Raw genomic sequence first — 18,922 nt, 5'->3', positions numbered from 1 at the left:
TTGTCATAAACCAAACAGCAAAGGAACAGAGCATAGGGCCTAGAAGGAAGGAATAAGGCAGCCATTGGATAATCCACCTGGTTCAGAGAACTAGTGAGTTGATCTGATGACTAAAGAGCCAGGTTCCAGGCTCCTGCAGTAGCACCTGAGTCCTCCCTGTGAGCCTCCCTCCTGGCTGGGGTGGGTAGACAGTCACAGAAATTAAGAGCAGAGTGGATTTGGGGTAAGTGCCAACGTCGGGGTGTCAGCACTGCCAGGGGACACCAGGCTGGACAGACACATGTGGGCTCCTGACTAAGTGCCCTTCAGACCAGTGTGCTTCAGGGACTTCTTTCATATTTATTAAAAGGGGAGAAGAAACAGATTCTTATTAATAAAAATTTCATGTAGAAACAGAGACACTTGCTACTGGCAGCAGGGAAATCAGAGTCCTGGAAAAAAACTCCGTAAAACAGAGCCCACATTCCATACCTTGCTCTCTTGTCAGTTGTCTTTTGCAGATTTTGAGACAGATGCATAATTAAGATTCTTAAAGATCAGGCAAGGAAATCAACCCCACTTGCTTTCTGAAGAGCCGTTCACCGGGCTTATTCTGGCCAATGGTCTGGATGGGTAACCCAGTGCTGGTCTTAGGTAGTCATGCACTGGTCCTGGGCCAGCAGTGCTGGTTTCGAGGTGGGAGGGCTGTGCAGTCTCAGATGGTCAGCCTCTGGACTCAGCACAGTCAGCCACTGGTCTTGGGGCAGGGGCCACCCATGCTCATCACTCTGACATCCGTGTTTGCATCCCACCATACCTGAAAGGGATGGGTTGATGGGGTTGATGCCAGTGAGGAATGTCTGACTTGTCCGTTTGTGAGTCCTGTCAGTTAGAGGTCTCTGGTTTCGTGAGGAAAACTGAGTAACCTGGCATCATACTTCAAATTGATCTCAGTGAGCTTTAGTGCCCTTCAGATGGGCATTTGGGAGGGTCCCTGCCGGGCAGCTGGGCCAGTTAGGGCCCTGGTTTCCTGACGCTGGCAAGGCCCAAGACAGCATCCAATAGATTCCGTGTCCTTGGGTCAGTCTGCCTGGAGGCCAGCTAGGGAGGAGAGCCTGAGCCCTGGCATGGAGGGAGATCTCTAGCTGTCCTGGGATCTCCAAGGCCAGAGAGGGCTGCTCCTCACCAGATTGAATTCTGTGTTATTGCCACATTGGGTCCCTCCAGAATAAACCCCAGTGCTGTAGGCCTGTGGCATAGATGGCCCCCAGCCTGGGATGCAAGGGTCCTTCCAGATGAGGGAAGAACTGAGGGAACTGCCTTGCTGTTTGCTGATGTCCTGTTGTCCTGCCCTAATTGCCATAGTAGGCCTGGTCTGGCCCAGGAGCCCACCCAGGAGATGCTCCTTCCACCTGGGCCTGGGGTCTCATTCCTAGACCCTGTATGTCCCCAGCACCCCTCGGTCTCAGTTCTCTCATTTGGAGAGCAAGCAGATAGATGTCATCACATGGGTTGCAGAGCACCTATGCCCTTGTTCTGCAGCCCAGGCTGCATGTGCTCCTGCAGCAGCCATGTGAGGGGGAAGGGTGGCCAACTCTGTTTATAGGCCCAGGAGGCCTTTGGGTCTTGGCTGAGGTCACCTGGCCAGAGAGCAATGGTGCTGGGATCCCGGAACTCTGTGGTCCATTCCCACTTGTACTTGAATGGGTTCTGTTAATAAGATGGTTTGAGACACTAATCTGCCCCCAAACCACAAACACAGGAGATGTCAGTGGCACTAGAGAGGAAGTAACTGATGCTCTTGTCCACCTCACCCACATGGCGGTGGAAGGGGATGGCCCATGGTGTCCCAGCCCTTCCTGTCTGTGTCTCAGAGGACATGTCCCATTGTTTTGGGGTTATTTATTCACTCATCTGCAAGCACTTGCTCACTCCCTGCATGGCCTGGCGGGACCCTGTGATCTAGGCATGAATCAGAGTGTGGGGGCCTGCAGAGTTCCCTTGGGCCTGACCTCCTCTCTCTCCTCCCACAGACTGGTGACCTTGGCACCCCAGTCTTGGCCCCCATAGCTCTGGCTCCTACACTTCCTCTGCATCTTGGACCCCTTCCCTGGAAGCCCAAGATGCTGAAAACCCATGTCTTCAGCGGGGCTACCTCTCCTGCTTCTCTCATCTTGTGCCCCTTAGATAATGGCTACCTCCTTCCTCCCACTGCCCACTGGGACTCTGTATTAGTTTCCTGCAGCTGATATAACACATTACTGAAAACAAGAGAAACTTAACTCTCTCACAGGTCTAGAGGCCAAAGTCAAGGTGTTGGCAGGGTTGTGCTCTCTCTGGAGGCTCAAGAGGAGAACCTGAGGGAACTCCTGGCCAGTACCAGCTCAGCTAGTGTGTCAGATGGGCAACAGGAACTGCTGGATTTTCCAGTGTTTTGAGAGAATTTGAAAATCTGGTCATTTATGTGAAATCCTCTGATTCTTAAGTTGGAGCAACTAATTTAAGCTTTTAAAAAGCTCAGCGTGAGGTCACCAAGTTGGCAGAGGAGGGGACTCAGGCTCCATCCCCCAACAAAGATGAATAATTAGGCAGCTGTCCACAAACAACATCTCTGGGAGAGCCCTGGAGTCCACTTAAGAAATTTCAGCAACACAGTAGAACAAAAACCCTGAGAAAAACAGTGCAAGACGAGAAGGAAGGCGGCTTCATGTTGTTTACGTCATCTCGTCCCCCAGGCCAGCACTGCTCAGTGCCAAGAGGGAACTCCACAGCACAGAAGAGTTTCCCATACCAGGAAAGGGAGAGTGGGGTAAGCAAGCAGCTTCCTCAACTTCTGACTGGGTGATAAACAAAGGACTAGAAACCATGTCACCCCATCCAGAAACCAGTGAAGCTGAGATGTATAGAGACAGCTAGGAACAAGAAGGGCAGGGGTTACCAGCATGAGAGGTGTCCATGGTTCCCGGTTGTCTGCTGCGCAAGGGACACCACCAGCTTTTGCTACAGAGAAAACTGATGGCCAACACAGCTGCTGCGAACCCCTGCAGATTTTCCTGCTGAGTTTTCACCCCACAGGCTTTCATGTTCATGGAAATTAGCTGCTTGAATCCCTCGGGCTCCCTCCTCCCATCCCCTTGAACATGATACCTGCTTCAGTAGCCTTCCCAGGTCTCTGTGGTTGCATGAGTGCAAAACACCAGCCTAGACCCTATGGCTGACCCCCCATGGCTAGGTAAACACAGGGCTGCTAGCCCCTCCAGCTGTGCACAGGCATTCCACTGACCTGACACGTGGTGTCAACCTCCACTGCCATTTGTGGACCCATGGTAAGACCCTGCAGCCATGGGAATGCACATGGATAGCCAGGTCATTGGTAACTGCTGGTGTGACTGTAGTTGTCTCTGGTTCTTGCTGCTAGTCCTGGTGCTTGTCACATGTGTACTGCAACCAGACCTCACCACTACACAGACACCTGCAGCTGGTCCCCACATCTGAGTGTGTGCATACCACCAACTCTGGCCACCACCACTGCCTTCCCTGGTCCCTAGCCACTGGACCTCGGAAGTGCCACCCCAGGAGTGCCTGTAGCCATTGCAGACCCCTGCAATGCTCACCAAAGACCATGCGGTTGTCAATGTTGTGGATCCTAGCAGCCTAAACCAAGGGGACATCATGTCCTCCCTACCCACCCTGCCTCTCCCTCAACTCAGAGCCACCACACACCTCCTGCTGTTGATGCCCTGCTTTTGCCCACTAGATCTGAGGTCCCAGCATGCTCCCACCTGCAGGGGAAGGTCTTTCCTTCCTGAAGTCAGTTCACAAAGTCTGAAAGTCAACAGAAACCTTTGCAAGAATGAGAAAAATGTGACACCATCAAAGGAACATGGTGACTCCCAGTAACTGATTGAAAAGGGATGGGGATACATGAATTACCTAATAATTCAAAATAATTGTTCCAAAGTTGCTTGGAGAGCTTTAAAGAGAGCACAGTTTAACAAAAGCCAAGAAAACAATGCAATAACAAAATGAAAAGTTGAACAAAGAGAAAACATGAAAAAGAACCAAACAGAAACTTGGAGCTTAAAAATACAATGATGGAAGTGAAGAATTCAGTAGAGTGTCAATAGAAGACTGGACCATGTAGAAGAAACATTCAGTGAGCTGGAAGGCAGATAATTTTAAATTATCCTGTCAGAGGAGCCAGAGAGTGAAAAGGAACGAGGAAAGCCTGTGGGGCTTAGGAGACACCATTCAGAGAAACAGTCTACATATTATTGGAGTCCCAGAAAGAGAAAAGAGGAGAAAGGGGCAGAGAGTTTATTTAAAGAAATAATGGCTGAGAAGTTCCTAAACCTGGGGAGAGATTTGGACATCTAAGTTCATGAAGATCACCCTGAAATTTCAATCTAAAAAGATCTTCTCCAAGACACATTCTAATAATACTGTTTAAAATCAAAGACAAAGAGATATTTTCAAAAGCAGCAAGAGAAAAACCTTCTCTCCTACAAGATAGCCCCTTTAAAGCTCTCAGTGGATTTCTCAGCAAACATTTTGCTGGCCAGAAGAAACTGGGAGGATATATTCAGAGTGCTGAAAGAAAAAACAAACAAACAAACAAACAAAACACAAACTACCAACAAAGAATACTTTATCTTGCAAAGTTATCCTTCAGAAATCAAGGCATGATACTTTACCAGCCAAACAAGAGCTGAGGAGAGCTCATCCCACTAGACCCACCTTATAAGAAATGCTGAGAGTTCTTCAAGCTGAAACAAGAGTGTGCTAATTAGTAGCATAAGAACATGTGAAGGGGCACCTGGATGGCTTAGTCAGTTAAGCATTTGCCTTTGGCTCAGGTCATGATCTCAGAGTCCTGGGATCAAGTCCCACATTAGGCTCTCTCCTCAGCAAGGGGTCTGCTTCTGCCTCCCTCTGTGTGTGCTTTCACTCTCTCATTCTTTTGCTCTCTCTCCAAAGACTGAAATCATACTGAGTAACTTTTCTGATTACAGTGGTATGAAACTAGAAATCAACAACAGGAGGAAAACTGGAGAATTCATAAATATGTGGAAATTAAACAACACATTCTTGAACAACCAGTGGGTCAAAGAAGAAATCAAAAGGGAAATTGAGAAGATATCTTGAAATAAGCAAAAATGGAAACACAGCATACCAGAACTTCTATAATACTGCAGAAGCAGTTCTAAGAAGAAAGTGTATAGTGATAAATACCTATGATAAGAAAGAAAGATCTCAAATAAACAACTGTTTGCAACAAATGCAAACAGAATATTGAAAAGCTATCTGCACTCCTGTACTCATTACAGCGTTATTTACAGTAGGCATGAGAGCAACCTAAATGTCCATCTGTAGATGACAAGTTGATAAATGTGCTTTATATATACCTTCATAAAGAAGGAGATCCTGCCCTTTGGAATAACATGGATGAAACTGGAGGATGTAATATGAAGTGAGAGAAGCTAGCCACAGAAAGACAAAGTTAGAATCAAAAATACTCAAACTCAGGGCACCTGGGTGGCTCAGTTGGTTAAGCCTTTGACTCTTGATTTCAGCTCAGGTTATGATCTCCTTGTTGTGGGATCGTGCCCCTTGTAGGCCTCCCCACTCAGTGGGGAGTCTGCTTGGGATTCTCTCTTTCCTCTCCTGCCCCTCTCCCCACCACATTCTCTCTGTCTCTCTCTCTCTCAAATAAATAAATAAAATCTTTTTTTTTTAAAAAGATTTTATTTATTTATTTGACAGACAGAGATCACAAGTAGATAAAGAGGCAGGCAGCGAGAGAGGGGGGAAGTAGGCTCCCTGCCTAGCAGAGAGCCTGACTCAGGGCCCGATCCCAGGACCCTGGGATCACGACCCATGCCAAAGGCAGAGGCTTCAACCCACTGAGCCACCCAGGCGCCCCTAAATAAATCTTGAAATAAGCACTCAAACTCCTAGCAGGTGGAGAATAGAATGGTGGTTGCCAGGGTTTGGGGGGAGGGGAGAATGGGAAGTAATGGTCAAAGGGTACAGAATTTCAGTTATACCAGGTAAGTTTTGGAAATCTGTTATATAGCACAGTGCCTATAGCTAACAATGTTCTATCACATACTTAAAATTTTCTGAGAGGTCAATATTATATGAAGTGTCCTGACCAGGAAGAATATGGTGGTAAAGGGGGTAAGAGGATACTTTGAGAGGTGGATATGTTTATGCCCTTGACGGTTTCATGAGTGTGTGCTCATTCCCAGACTCATCAAGTTGTATACATTAACTATACACATCTTGTTACATGTCAGTCATATCCCAATAAAATGGGTAAAAAATCCCCCCAAAACCCGAGTGGGTCCTAAATGTATGATCCCAAGGAAATACACCTGTAGGTCGACATAGTGGTGGCCCCCAATGTGAGACCATCAGTTTATGGATAATAGATGGAAAATCAAAATTATGGGAGCTAGACAGGGCAGTGATGACTGGTGGGCCAAGGGAGGGTAAGGCTGTGCACCTGTGATTGGGGGCAGTGGCAGTTGGGGGGATCTGAGCTAGGTGTTGAAGAGAGAATGGGAGTTTAGCAGATGGCCAAGGTGAGGAGGGCCAGCCGTGAGGGCTGTATTGGCAGGATGGGACTGTACCAACCACGGGGGTAAGTTGTGTGAGCCAGAGGCTGGGAGAGCAGTGGCAGACTGAGGGTCTTGGCGGCCAGAGTACATATAGAACAGCCAACGGTGACAGGGGTCCAGTGAGGGCTGTCCAGCAGGGAAAGGCTACAGCCTGTCTTGGGGAGGCAGCAGGTCAGCTGTAGAGTCTGGTGCCCAATGTGGAGGAAAGGATAGATGCTGGGGGCACAGGGACTCTTGTCAGCTGCAGGGATGCATGCTCCATCCGGGGCGTCCACTGCTCAGCAGCATACACTATGGTTAGCCTGTGTTTTTCTGTGTTTTTTGTTTTTTAATGTTTTGTGACCTCTATGTAGTTATTTTTAATTGCTGTTTAAATGTTTTTTTTTCTTTTTTAAGATTTTATTTGTCAGAGAGAGAGTACAAGCAGCAGGAGCAACAGGCAGAGGAAGAAACAGGCTCCTGGCTGAGCAAGGAGCCCAATGCAGGGCTCGATCCCAGGACCCTGGGATCATGACCTGGACCAAAGGCAGATGCTTAACCATCTGAGCCACCCAGGCATCCCAGTCAGCCTATATTTTGCAAGGGAAACTGGAATTCCAGTTTTGAAACATGAAATGTCATAATTTTGAGTGTTGGGTTTAGAACTTTGAAAATACTGTGTGGGTCAACCTGAACATGTCTATGGCAAATTCAGTCCTCAGTTGGCAGCTTGGGCCTTTGTCTTGGATTTTGGGCTTCTGGGGGGTGGGGTTGGGAATGGCTCAGGTAGAGCTTCTTCCCTGATGGGGCTTACCACCATCCAGGGCTCAGAGACTAGAAGAGCTCTGCAGAAGGGACCTCTGCGATCCCCTGTCTGTGGCCTCCATGGCCCAGTTCAAGCCTGCCTAACAGGGATGCTGGGAAAGATCCTTCTGGTCCTGTCCGTCTGGTGGGAGGTCCCCTGGGACCCTCCTTGCTGCTGCCCATCCTTGGTCTGCTGTGCTCTGGGAATTTGAACCATTTCGTTTTTGCCTTGCAGGCTGGCCTGATCCGTATGGAGGAGGAGGAGTTCTTCATTGAGCCCCTGGAGAAGGGGCTGGCGGCCAAGGAGGCTGAGCAGGGCCGTGTGCATGTGGTATATCGCCGGCCACCCACCCCAAGGCCCCCTCCTCTGGGGGGACCACAGGCCTTGGACACAGGTAAGGCTGCTTGGTGAGCCCAGCCCCAGTTGTCCCCCTGGAGATGCCAGGCACCCCTTTTGGAGGCCTGGTCTTAGGCTGAGCTTGAGCCCTGCTCTCATTGACCACATGGAATGGTGGGGGTGCTGCAAAGCCGGGGAGGTTGGGGGGGCTTTGCTGTCACTGCACATGGGCGACAAGCTGGCAGGTCTGGGACCTCCATAGCTGGCAGTGGAGGCTGACCAGAGGCCCCATTGAGGTCCAGCCAGTGTTGGGGAGCAGGGGAAGCACAGAGCAGGCCTGCACCTGGGCCCGTGTCCCTTGCCCATGTCTCTGATCCTGTGCCTGTAAAGAAGATGTTTATTGGTCTCACATGGCCTTCCTCTTCCTCTGTGCAGACGACCTTCCCTGCAATCACGACTGACCACCCTTCCCTAGTTGCTCACAGAGAAAGGCCCCAAGCTGTCCTCTGGCCCTATTCAGACCCTGCTTCCTCTTAGAGACATGTCTCAAAGGGAGGAAGGGGAAGGAAGTGCATGACAAAGACCCCAGAGGTGCCCCCATGGCCTCTGCAGCCTGTGCACAGACTCAAATGGTTTTTTTTTTTTTTTTTTTTCCCCTTTTGAGACTTAGAACCAAAGTGCACTCTGGACCCAGGAGCATGGAAGGAGCTTCTGGGTGGACTTGATGATAGCCCCTGGCTGCAGCCTCTGAGATCTCAAGCCCAAACCTCCCCTGCATTCTTGGGATCTTGGGTTCCAGGCTGCAGGGAGGCCAGGTTGGGGTCAGACCATGGTCCTAGCCGGCCTGATGGTCCTTGGGCCCCAGGGACCAGATGGGACTGCCTTGCTTATGCCCAGTCATTAAGGGCTGGGCTCAGCCCTCAGCCTCTGGTGCTAGCCCCCTAGCTGCAGGTGGCCAGGGCAGGTGATAGCAGCAGGGCCTGGAGGCCTGGGTCTGGGGTCAGGCTCACCAGCATGTTGGCTGAGAACCCCAGAGGTCCCCTCAGACCAGCCCAGCCATGCTGTGATTTGTTGGGGCACTCCCATCACCCCCAAGCAGCCCTGGCTCATTTATTTTAGGTCTCTCTGTCTGACTTCCCAGCTTGACAGATAAATTGGGTGCAGGCCGGCAGGGCATCGTTCTAATTTCAAGGAGTGGTGTCAGATACTTTTGCACAGAAATTGTTCCATCAGGAAGCCCAGCGCTGTCTAGAGCCGATCAATACTTTGGGCAGACCCTTTTTCCCAGGTGATGAATTGCCCATCTGCCAGGCTTTCCTCAGCCTCAGCCTTCCTGCCTCTTTCCTACCCTAGGGCTTCTCTGCAGGGGGAGGAATAGAGAGTCACCAAGTAGGGTGAGGGTAGGGGTGAAAGTGGGGGCAGTGGAGGTGCTCCAGATCAGGGGTCAGGCCGACACTGGCTGGCTGCCCTTGGGCACATTTGGGCCCCTGGCTTCTGCCTTCTCTGTCCAGTGGGATTAGAAAGGCCTGTGTCTCAGAGAGCTGAAGGCTTGCCACTTTGGGTCTTGGGCTTGGTGCTTCTGGGTCCCACTTAGGTAGGTGAGGTGGCATCTGCCAACAGGGGCTGCCAGGTGCCCACGGCGGTCTCTGATCCCAAATTCCATGTGGTGCCGTCTCCTAAACATGGCAGCCCTCCCCCGTGGCTGTGCTGGCCTTACCTTATTACTTAGGATTTTGTTGGTCTTTGGGGACCTTCTGTTAAATCCATCCTCCCCTCCCCCTGCCATCCACCTAGTGCTGGTGAGAGCTTGGAACTCAGAATGCAGGAAAGGAGTTTCAGACTCAGAATAACCTCAGAAACCAGTGGCCTTAGAGGATGTTGGGGAGAGGTGCCTGGGTGGCTCAGTCAGTTAAGTGTCTGACTCTTGATCTCTGCTCAGGTCTTGATCTCAGGGTCGTGGGTTTAAGCCCCATGTTGTGCTCCTTGCTGAGTGTGGAGCCTACTTTGAATAAAAAAAAGTAGATGGTGCACAGGTTGGAGACTAGGTGCTGGAAGGTGGTGGGGTACAGTGAAGGTATTTGGGGTTGGGCTCTGGGCCTCAGGCCTGGGCCGTGGGTGTCTAGGCTCCAGGCTGTGGGCTGTGATTGGTAGGGCCAGGCCGCAGGCCCAGGGTCTGGGGCCAAGGCCCCTTTCTGTGATGTCTGCGCCCAGTGTCAGCATGACCCTATGTAGGTGACTTGATCACCCAAGAGTACATTTCTCCCTCGATGTCCCTTTCCACCCAGCTCTGGGCCGAGGCCTACTCACTGGTTGGAGGGGGTCCAGACATGTTATGCTGGGGCTGAGGGCCCATGGTGACCTCAGATGGGTCCAGCTTTCCATTAGCCTGGGCCTTGTTATGGCCCAGAGTGAAGCCAGGAGATATGTAGAAGCAGTGTCCTAGGCTGGGCCTGTTTGCTCTGTGCTGGGCACAGAACCCTAGGATGTGTGTGTGTGTGCCGGAAAGTCCTTTTCTTTGGTGAATTCTGATGGGGACCCTGATAGATCACTGTGGCTGTGGCTGAAATGAGCAGGAGGCATGGACTTGAGGCTTCCTCCTCCCTCCCCAAAGGCAACTCCTGGAAGCGGGTTTGAAACCCCTGTGATGGGCAGTGTGTAGGATGGGTCCTCTGGGGAAGGGGAGACATCTGTTCTGGACCTGCTGGGCTGGGAGGTGGGCTTCTGGCTGGGTGTGGGGTTGTGGCTAGGGGTGCCTGGTGGGGGTTGGTGGGTGTGTCCCACATGGCTCCTCCAGAGTCCAAGACACATTGTCCCATTTTCCTTGAGCAACCAACAGCCTTCCTGGAATGATCTTGGGGGTCCACCTAGCCTCAAAGAATTGTTATCACTTATAATGTCCATCATCAGGTCAGTTGCTGGGTTGCAGACTGCCCCGGGGAGGTGGATGGGAAACAAATGTATTCACATGTCTTCACAGACTCAGGCCTGGGCCCAGTGTGTGCACAGAGCAGTGTAGTGTATAACAGTGTTGTTCTTGGGCCACAGGTTAGGGTTTCAGGGTGGGCAAAGGGTTGAGGGAGAGGAGGGGGCACCTTTTCTCTTCTCATGGCCCTGCAGATGTGGCAGAAGTGTCTCTGCTCCACTCTGCTGGACCCAGGAGCCCAGCCAGGACAGGAGGGCAGAGCTGAGGCAAGGGGACCAGGGTGGCCTTTTGGGGACAGGTGGTTGAGGCATTTCCAGACCTCCTCCATGCCAGGCCTCTCTCAGGTTACACCGTGTCCCATTGTCTGTCCCCACTCGGAGTTAGCCCTATATCCAGGGCAATATGGTGCTGGGGGACCAAGTACCATCAGCCTTCCTGGGGTGTGTGTGTGTGTGTGTGTGTGTGTGTGTGTGTGTAGGTAGGTATGTGTTTGCATTTGCACACATACATGAACAGGGCCCCACTTGGAGTGCTGGGCCTGTGCCTGAGCCCTGACCTGGCTGCCATCTGTCAACCCTGTCTGAGGTGGTTGAGGGGGAGCCAGGGCTGGCCGGTGTGGGGAGAGGAGCCCCAGTCTGGGCCGGAAGCCCTGCCTCGTACTTGCACAGGGACCCTGGCATGTCACAGCCTCCTACTCTCTGGCTATTGCGACGTCTTACCACCAGCTGGCTCACTGAAGACAGCTGCGGTGTATTATTCTGTCACAGTTCTGGAAGGCAGAAGTCTGAAATGAGTATCACTGGGCAGAGGTCAAGTGTGGGCAGGGCCGTGCTCCTTCTGGAGGCTGTAGGGGAATTTGTTCTGGCCTCTCCCAGCTTCTGGTGGCTGCTTATGGCCACATCACTCCAGTCTCTGCCTCTTGGTCACACTGCATCTTCCTTGTGTGTGACCCTCCCTCAGCCTCTTGCTCACAAGAATGTATGTGATTGTATCCAGGGCCCATCCAAATAATCCAGAACCATCTCCTCCGATCTCAAGACCTGTGATCTAATCACGTCTGAAGAGCCCTTTTTTGGCCCCATAAGGTAACATTCTTAGGTCCCAGGAATGTTTGGGGGCCACCAGTCAGCTCAACTTGGAAGTGACCCAACCCACCCATGCACAGCTGGCTGTGCTGTGAATGGGATGCGCATCTGTGGAGGCGTGGGTGCCCTTCTCCGGGGGCAGGGCTCAGGTGCAGCTCAGGTGGGGCCCCTTCCCTCTGCCTCTGCTGGGTCCTCATCATTTTCAGCCAGACTGTGGGGCCTGGAGAGCCTGGGCCATGGTGTGGTCGGGCTGGCCCCAGACAGCATGCACAGAGCTGGCCTGGCTACAGACTCAAAGGGCCTGGCTGTGTGCAGGAGCCTGCAGGTCCCCACGATGAGCTGGGCACGTGGTCTCCCTGCTAGATACATGGTGCCACTGCCAGACAGTCGTGCCATTCCAAGAGCCACAAACTCCAGGGCTGGCAGGATGCAGCTGGCCATGCCAGCAAGGACAGTGGCCTGACTTTTACCTCCCTCCTTTTGACATAAACAATGGGAGTAGAGAATGTGTCTCTACTGAAAGGAAAACAGCGGGAGCGTGGTGGGCACAGGGCCAGCTAGAAGCCTTGTCCAGGGGGCAGCCCCTCCTCGGCTCCCCTGACCATCACTTGGTGGGAGTATGGGGCTAGGGTAGTGATCCTCTCACGGTCAAGAGCATCCAGACATCAGAACTTTTATGGGAACCCTCATGATTTTGAAATGTTGCTTTACAATGCTAAAAAAGCACATATGAGCCAAATAAAACAAGGCCCTATTGGCCACCTGTGCTTGTGAGAGGCAGAGGCAGAAGTGCTGTAGTGGGGGCTGCTCTTCTAGGCCTCCTGAAGCCCCAGGGCATGGCCGTGGTGGGTGGGGCTCTGTGCTCCTGCTAGGGGGCTATTTCCTGTCTCACAGAACTGCCCTATGGGCCACTGTGCCCTCCCACCCTGCCTTGCACTGGGGCATGGGTGAAGGAAGAGAAGTTAGGCAGCTCAGTACCCATGACCTTGGCTGCCTCCTCCTCGGAAACAGACTGTGCCAAGCCTCTGCCCGCTGCTGTCAGGCTGCGGCATCCTCCCTGGCAGGCAGAGGAGGCATGCCACCCCCGGGAGTGCTCTGCCCTGCTTCTGCCAAGGGAGGCCAGTGAGAGAGAGCCGATGGGGTGCTGGCACTGTGTGCTGCTCCGTGTACCTACTCCACGTGGCCGGCCCGCAGTCTCTCTATCCGGTGGCCCACAGTCTTTCCTCTGCTGACCCACTGCACATTTCTTTCCATCCCGTGACACTGGCTTGAGCCAGGTAGGAGTTTTCCAGGCTTCTGAGGAGTCAGGAAGGAGCTATCCCAGGAGTGACGCTGGAGGTAGGCATGCAGGGCCAGGAGCCAGGGTGCCAGAGCTGATGCTGGGACCTGCAGCCTGGAATGTTCCAGAGGGTGGATGGTGTCCTGCAGGCAGTGGGCAGCCCTGGTCAGAAAGGGGCCTGAGAGGGAGTTCTGTGTCACAGCCAGCCCCTGGTGGTCCAGGCCAGAGGCAGGGAGTCCGGGGGACCGGAGAGAGAATGGAGTACTATCAGGACAGGCCACGGATGGGAGGTGGGCAAGGCTCCACTTAAAGGCAGGTACCTTACCAGGTCTACCTTGGAAACGCAGCAGGTGTGAGGTATAGGGGAGAGGCTGAGGCCTGCAGAAGGTGTGGAGGGGTGCTAACTGGCTGGAGGCCAGCTTGGGGAGGCTTTCCTCTTCATAGCTATTGACGTCCACCTCAGTTTCCTGTGACAGCCAAGACACATTACCACAAACATAGTGGCTTAAAACAACACAGGTTTATTCTCTTACAGTTCTGGAGGCCAAAAATCTGAAACAGACCTAAAGGGGCTAAAATCAAGGTGTCAGCAAGGCTGGTTCCCTCTGGAGGAGTATCTTGAGCCATAAAGGCAACACTCACAGGGTCTGGGGTTGAGGCTGTGGCCATCTGGGGGCCGTGATTCAGTCTTCACGGTATCTAAGTGATGAAGCCCGGGGTTCTGTCTGAGTGGGGAGAGAGGCCCTTGGTTGGCTTTGCACCCTGAGCCCCAGCCTGGCTTGTGTCTGGGAGCTTCTCTCTGTGTCCCTGAACTGCTTGCTGGAGCCCTGTACCTGGGCCTGGCCCTCTCGGGTGGTGACCTGGGGGCTCTCACACCGGATTTGGCTCCATGCCCCACCCAGCCAGCTCAGAGGTACAGCAAAAGTCTGGGTGCCTTGGTGCTCCATTCCTGGGGCCCTGTCAGTTCCCCCTCATTCCGCCCCTGGACTGTGCCTACAGCTCAGGGACAATAGGAAACCCAAGGACAAGCGCTTGGTTGTGAAACCCAAGGCAGCTGCCCGGCTCTGTGCTATGGGAGGCATGTTTCAGAGCTGAGAGCACCCTTGGCAGAGGCCTCAGCACTCCCGCCGCTCCGTGGCCGGCCCCCTGGACGGCTGGAGGAGATGCCAGCATGGTGACGTGGCCTCATGCTGAAGGGGTGGGCGGGGGCTGGCGCTGGGGATAGCCCAGGCTGGACATTCTCCGAGGCCTGGAGTTGTCTGGGGTCAGACTTGGGAGGGTGCCCGGAGCTGTAAGCGAGCAGGGGCGCTTTCTGCCTGGGGTCCGCAGATGGGGGCCCTGTCCGGTGGGTTATGAGGGGAGGCACAACCGTGGTGAAGACTTGCCAGATGTGCTCCCCACCCCCCCCACCTCTCCCACCCCTGCTCCCCACCCCCCCACCCCTCCCACCCCTGCTGCCAAGGAAAGCCCACGTGCTCAGCTGCTCTCCTCAGACATAAATTTAGCTGTCTCTGTGTCTCTGGCCTGCCCTCCTCCCTCACTGTCTCCTCCTGAATTGCTGTGGGATCTTGTTCAGGGGTGGAGCTGGCAAAGTGAATTTGGCCCAGGAGAGACTTGATCTTCCCTGGGACATCCTGAACAGATGATGAGTGCTACGTGGGGTCACCGGCTTGACTCTGGCCTGGGTGTGACCCTCACTCAGATGCAAGGGGTGGTTCTCAGAAGAGCCAGGTGGCTTAGTGTAGAGGTCAAGTGTACCTTCCTGGGCATTGTGCTCAACCCCGTGGTGCCTCAGTTTACTCATCTGTAAAACAGGTGTAATGGCGGTGGGAGTTGGACAAACCCATTCTCATCTCGTCCCCTGCGTGATGCCTGGTCCATGCTTGCTGTTACCCATTTAGCCATCCGTGTGATTTAGACTCTGAGGTCCTCTGCCCTCATTGCCCCTGCTCTGTAGCTCTCTCTTCCACAGACACAATCAACTGATATTCCTTTCCTTCCCTTATGTTTGTGTTGCCAATGTCCCCCAAAGAGCTTTTCCTTGGGATGTGGTAACCATGCCTGCTTTCCAGATAACATGCGGCTGGGGAGTAAAGCCGTGTCTGCTCTGGCTGCGTCTGGAGTTTAATTAGTGAGAGCAGTGTGTCTGGTTGTCCCCTCTACTGTGGGCTCTGCGTGGCTTGCTCTCTGCAGGTCCTCAGCACAGCACACTGGGATGTTTCTGGAAGAGACGTGATGTCTCCAGAGGCAACTTAACATGTCCGTGGCATTTGTGCTTCTGATGTACCAGCCAGCCTGCCACGGGTGGGAGCAGCTGGGCCTGAGTATCCCTGAGGATCCTGATGGGGCTCTGTCTACACCTCAGGTCCCCCCCGGGACGATTATGAAGAAGACATTCCTGTGTTCTGTGTCCACGCATGAGGGGCAGAGGGACAGGGTCCTAGGACACAGGACTCTTGAGGATGCTGAGGGGCCCCACGGCCAGTGAGAAGTGCTGGCTTCCAGCCTTGGGGGAGATGGGGCGGCAGAGATAGCTCAAGCAATGTCCGAAGGGGACAGAAGGCCCTGCCCCAGAAGCAGAAACTGGGTCTGGGCCTGGGGTCTGAACTCTGCTGCTTTGCACCAGCTAGAGACCCCTGATCACAGGCCCCGTGTCCTCTCAGAAATCTCCATAGGGCAGCAGACACTTCAGTCAGCTCCATGCCTGAAGTGTTTTCTAGAAAAATGTCCAATTTTCCTTGACCCATTTCTCTTTGAAATTATACCAAGCAGTGCTGTGCACTTGGCCCTGAAGGAACTCAGAGCTGGGAAAAGGTCACCCAATTAGGGGGAAATGTTGGTGTCTGTCTCTCTCCCTCCCAAACTCAGGCTCCCCATTTCCCTTGCATGTGCATACATCCTCCCCTGTGTCTGAAATGTGGGCTGCCTTCTGGCATCTGGGCTCAGTGCTGGGGTATGGGCTTCCTCTGGAGCTGTGTGGCTAAACTACCTCCTGGGGACATCCAGGCAGGATGAGCTACATGTTTGCTACAAGGTCAGGGCCCAGGTGAGAGGCTGCACAGGGTTTGGAGGAGTCTGGGGCCAGGACTGGGTGGAGGAAATGGCCTTGGAGTGGGGCTGGCACAGGGAGGTGGTGCAATGGCTTGGGCTGGGGACGGAGCAGGCACCCGGTGATGCTCCCCGGTCATGAGGGGGAACAAAAGGAATGACAGCAGTACTCCTGAGATGGGACACTGAGGTGTAGAGGCGGTACCTTTGTTCTCTCATTCATTCATTCATTCATTCCCATTCTTATGTGCACCCACCTTGTGTCTGGGGCTGGGTTGGGTGCTGGGGATATACATCAGGGAATAAGTTTGCCCGCCAGGGGAAGACACACAGTGAGCAGAGGGGTAAATCTGTGCACAAGGTAAAATCTGGGGCCAGAGTGATGTGAGAGAGGGCAGGTGAAGGTGGGAGCTACTCCAGGTGGGAAACAAGGCTGACCTGGCTGCCCTTGGGAAGGCACTTGACTCTGGGCCTGGGGAGGTGGGGAGGGCCAGGTCAGGGGAGTTGTGGTGCGAGGTGGGCCATATTCTCCCAGCCGGATGGTGGGGGATGATGGGGACACAGCTGAGGTGTGGATCCTGGGGGAGGAGAAGCAGCTCAGGAGGCCCAGCCAGTACAGAAGCCAGAATAGGGGCCATTCTTCTGACTTCCGAGCCCCGCCCCTCAGCGCAAGGGGGTTTTCCTGAAACAGATGGTGCCAGCCACAGGCCAAGCCTATTTGGCTTCCAGACTCTAGGGGTTGGGGCAGGGACCCCAGACACAGCCTCATAGGTGGGCAGCTCCTCTCCAAGATGCAGAGGCCCTGCTCTGTGGGACAGGATTGCGGGACATGGCTTGCAGCCCAGGATCCCTGTGGATGTTCATGTGTCCTTGCCCCTCTGACAGTCCAGGCTTCTCTTTCCCACTCTGCCACTGCAGGGAGGGGTCGTAGACTTGCTAGAGTGGGTGGGAGCTTGTGAGGGTGTGTGGGGCAGGCTGTGCACCCAGCAGCACCTTAAGGTGGCCGTAACATGTGTGCATGCCCTTAGTGCAACCTCTCTTGTTATTTGAGTTTAGGGACCTCCTGGCAGGGGGCCTCAGCGTCATCTCCTGTCACTGACCCTGCAGGCCACAGCTCAAGCCATCCCAGATACCCAGAGCCCTGGCTCTGAGACCTTGTTGAGTGGCTGAAATAATCATAGAATCCAAGCACACGACAGTCTCACGGCTGTCGGGGCAGAGCTAGGCTGGTTTCCCACGGCAGCCCCACAATGTCTCCAGTTCCTCACCAGTACAGGAGGCTTTGCCCACTGATATTTCACTGATCCAGGAGGGAAGCCTTACTTTGGGCCTTACTTTGTACTTCTCTGAAGAGGAAGCACAAAGCGAGGATGAGTGATCGCCCCACATTTGATTACTTGGTATGTCTCCTCTTCCTGTTTAAGTCCTTGGCCTGTTCACCTCTTGGGGTCTTACGTACTGAGATAAGCCCTTTATCTCCTTATCGACTTTCTGTCATTGTTTGATACAGGGCTTTTTCCTAGGCTCCAGTTCCCCCTTTCTATTCAGTGTTATGGGTGTCCGTTGCACAAAGGCCAGCCGTCCCAGAGCCCAAGTCTGGGAGTGATTCTTCTCCTGCCCCTGGAGCTGTGCTGTGGCTCAGGGACACACATTTCTTGAGGGCATCCGGGAGGATGGGCTCACCCGTGCAGGCGTTCCCCAGAGCACTGCAGACACAGCATCTCAGGGATCCGTGTAGTGACCCCGTTGTACCTATTTGAGATGAGGAACTGAGGCAGTGGCGGCCACGCTGGTAAGTTGCAGAGCCCCATGTGTGGTGGGAGGAGCAGGCTGGTCACCAGGGCTGCCTGTCTCCCTGAGCAGCATCTCCTCTGCACCCCCCAGAGCTTCCCACCTGCAGGCTGGCCCTTCTGGGGACGCATATGCAACAACGGAGGTCCCAATGAGGGTGTGCAGCAGTATCTCGGGTCACTACGTACACTAGCTGTAGAGAGAATCTTTGGCTTGCTGCGGAATTCCCATCATCAAGAGGAATGCCTGCCTCACGGTTGGTGCTTACATGTCCCTTAAAAGAAGGAAGGAATACGGTCTTGGAAGCCTGGCTGCACGGTCCTTATTCCTGGGGAAGCAGTTGCGCCTGTTGGTGTCTGACGGCTTGCCATGGAACTTACACTCCTGGCGGTGGGTTCTTGGTGTTGTGCCGGTGGAACTGGAACATTGCTGGGGCAGAGGGCCACCTGGTATAGGCCTTTCCTGCTGTCCTGGGGAGACTCGCTGGGGGGCAGCAGTGGCCCCAGGCCTCACTGCCCTCAGTAAGCTCTGGCTGCCATTGTCCTTGTACATCAAGTGCCCTGTGGAAACCATATCCCTCCTTCACTTACTCATTCATTCAATTCATTCACCAGATCTCTACAGATGGCCCACACAGGGCCTGGCACTGGGCCAGGCTGGACGATGCTGGGAACCAGACAGACCTAGACCCCTCCCAACCCCTGCCTCCGCCCTCCTACAACTTGTGACCTGGTCAGTCCCCAAAGGCCTGCACAGTTAGAAATGTTGGGAAATGCTGTGAACTGACCACGGTAACTGGGGGTTGGAGCCACATCTGAAAGTGTGGGTTATAGTTCGCTGGGGAAGAATAGGGTGGAGGCGGCAGGGCTGAGTGTCCTGAGGGGAGTGGATGTGGCCTGTTGTGGGGAGGGGCAGGAAAGGCCTGAGGGGTAGATGGAGGTGGGTCTTGTGGCTCAGTCTTGGTGGGGGGGTGGTGCCCTGCTCTAAGTGGAGAAACAGTGTGGCGTGGCTCTTTGGAGGAGGCCACTGGTTTGGCCTAGGGGGAGACTGTGGCCTGGACCCAGGTGGCAGGGG

The 18,922-nt window shown here is 53.8% G+C and overlaps 1 protein-coding gene across 2 annotated transcripts in view; it reads left to right on the top strand.

Moving 5' to 3' along the window:
* ADAMTS2 (ADAM metallopeptidase with thrombospondin type 1 motif 2) overlaps positions 1 to 18,922 on the top strand; it is a 216,496-nt gene that overhangs the window by 63,336 nt on the left and 134,238 nt on the right. For both annotated transcript variants that reach the window (XM_045069345.1, XM_013059699.2), the window contains exon 3: positions 7,621 to 7,780. In XM_045069345.1, the coding sequence (XP_044925280.1) occupies positions 7,621 to 7,780 (160 nt within the window). The remainder of the gene's footprint in view (positions 1 to 7,620; positions 7,781 to 18,922) is intronic.

This window comes from Mustela putorius, unplaced genomic scaffold (genome assembly GCF_011764305.1).
Source record: "Mustela putorius furo isolate JIRA1106 unplaced genomic scaffold, ASM1176430v1.1 tig00003923_pilon_pilon_pilon, whole genome shotgun sequence".
Classification (NCBI taxonomy): domain Eukaryota; kingdom Metazoa; phylum Chordata; class Mammalia; order Carnivora; family Mustelidae; genus Mustela; species Mustela putorius.
This window is presented reverse-complemented; position numbering and strand designations above follow the sequence as displayed.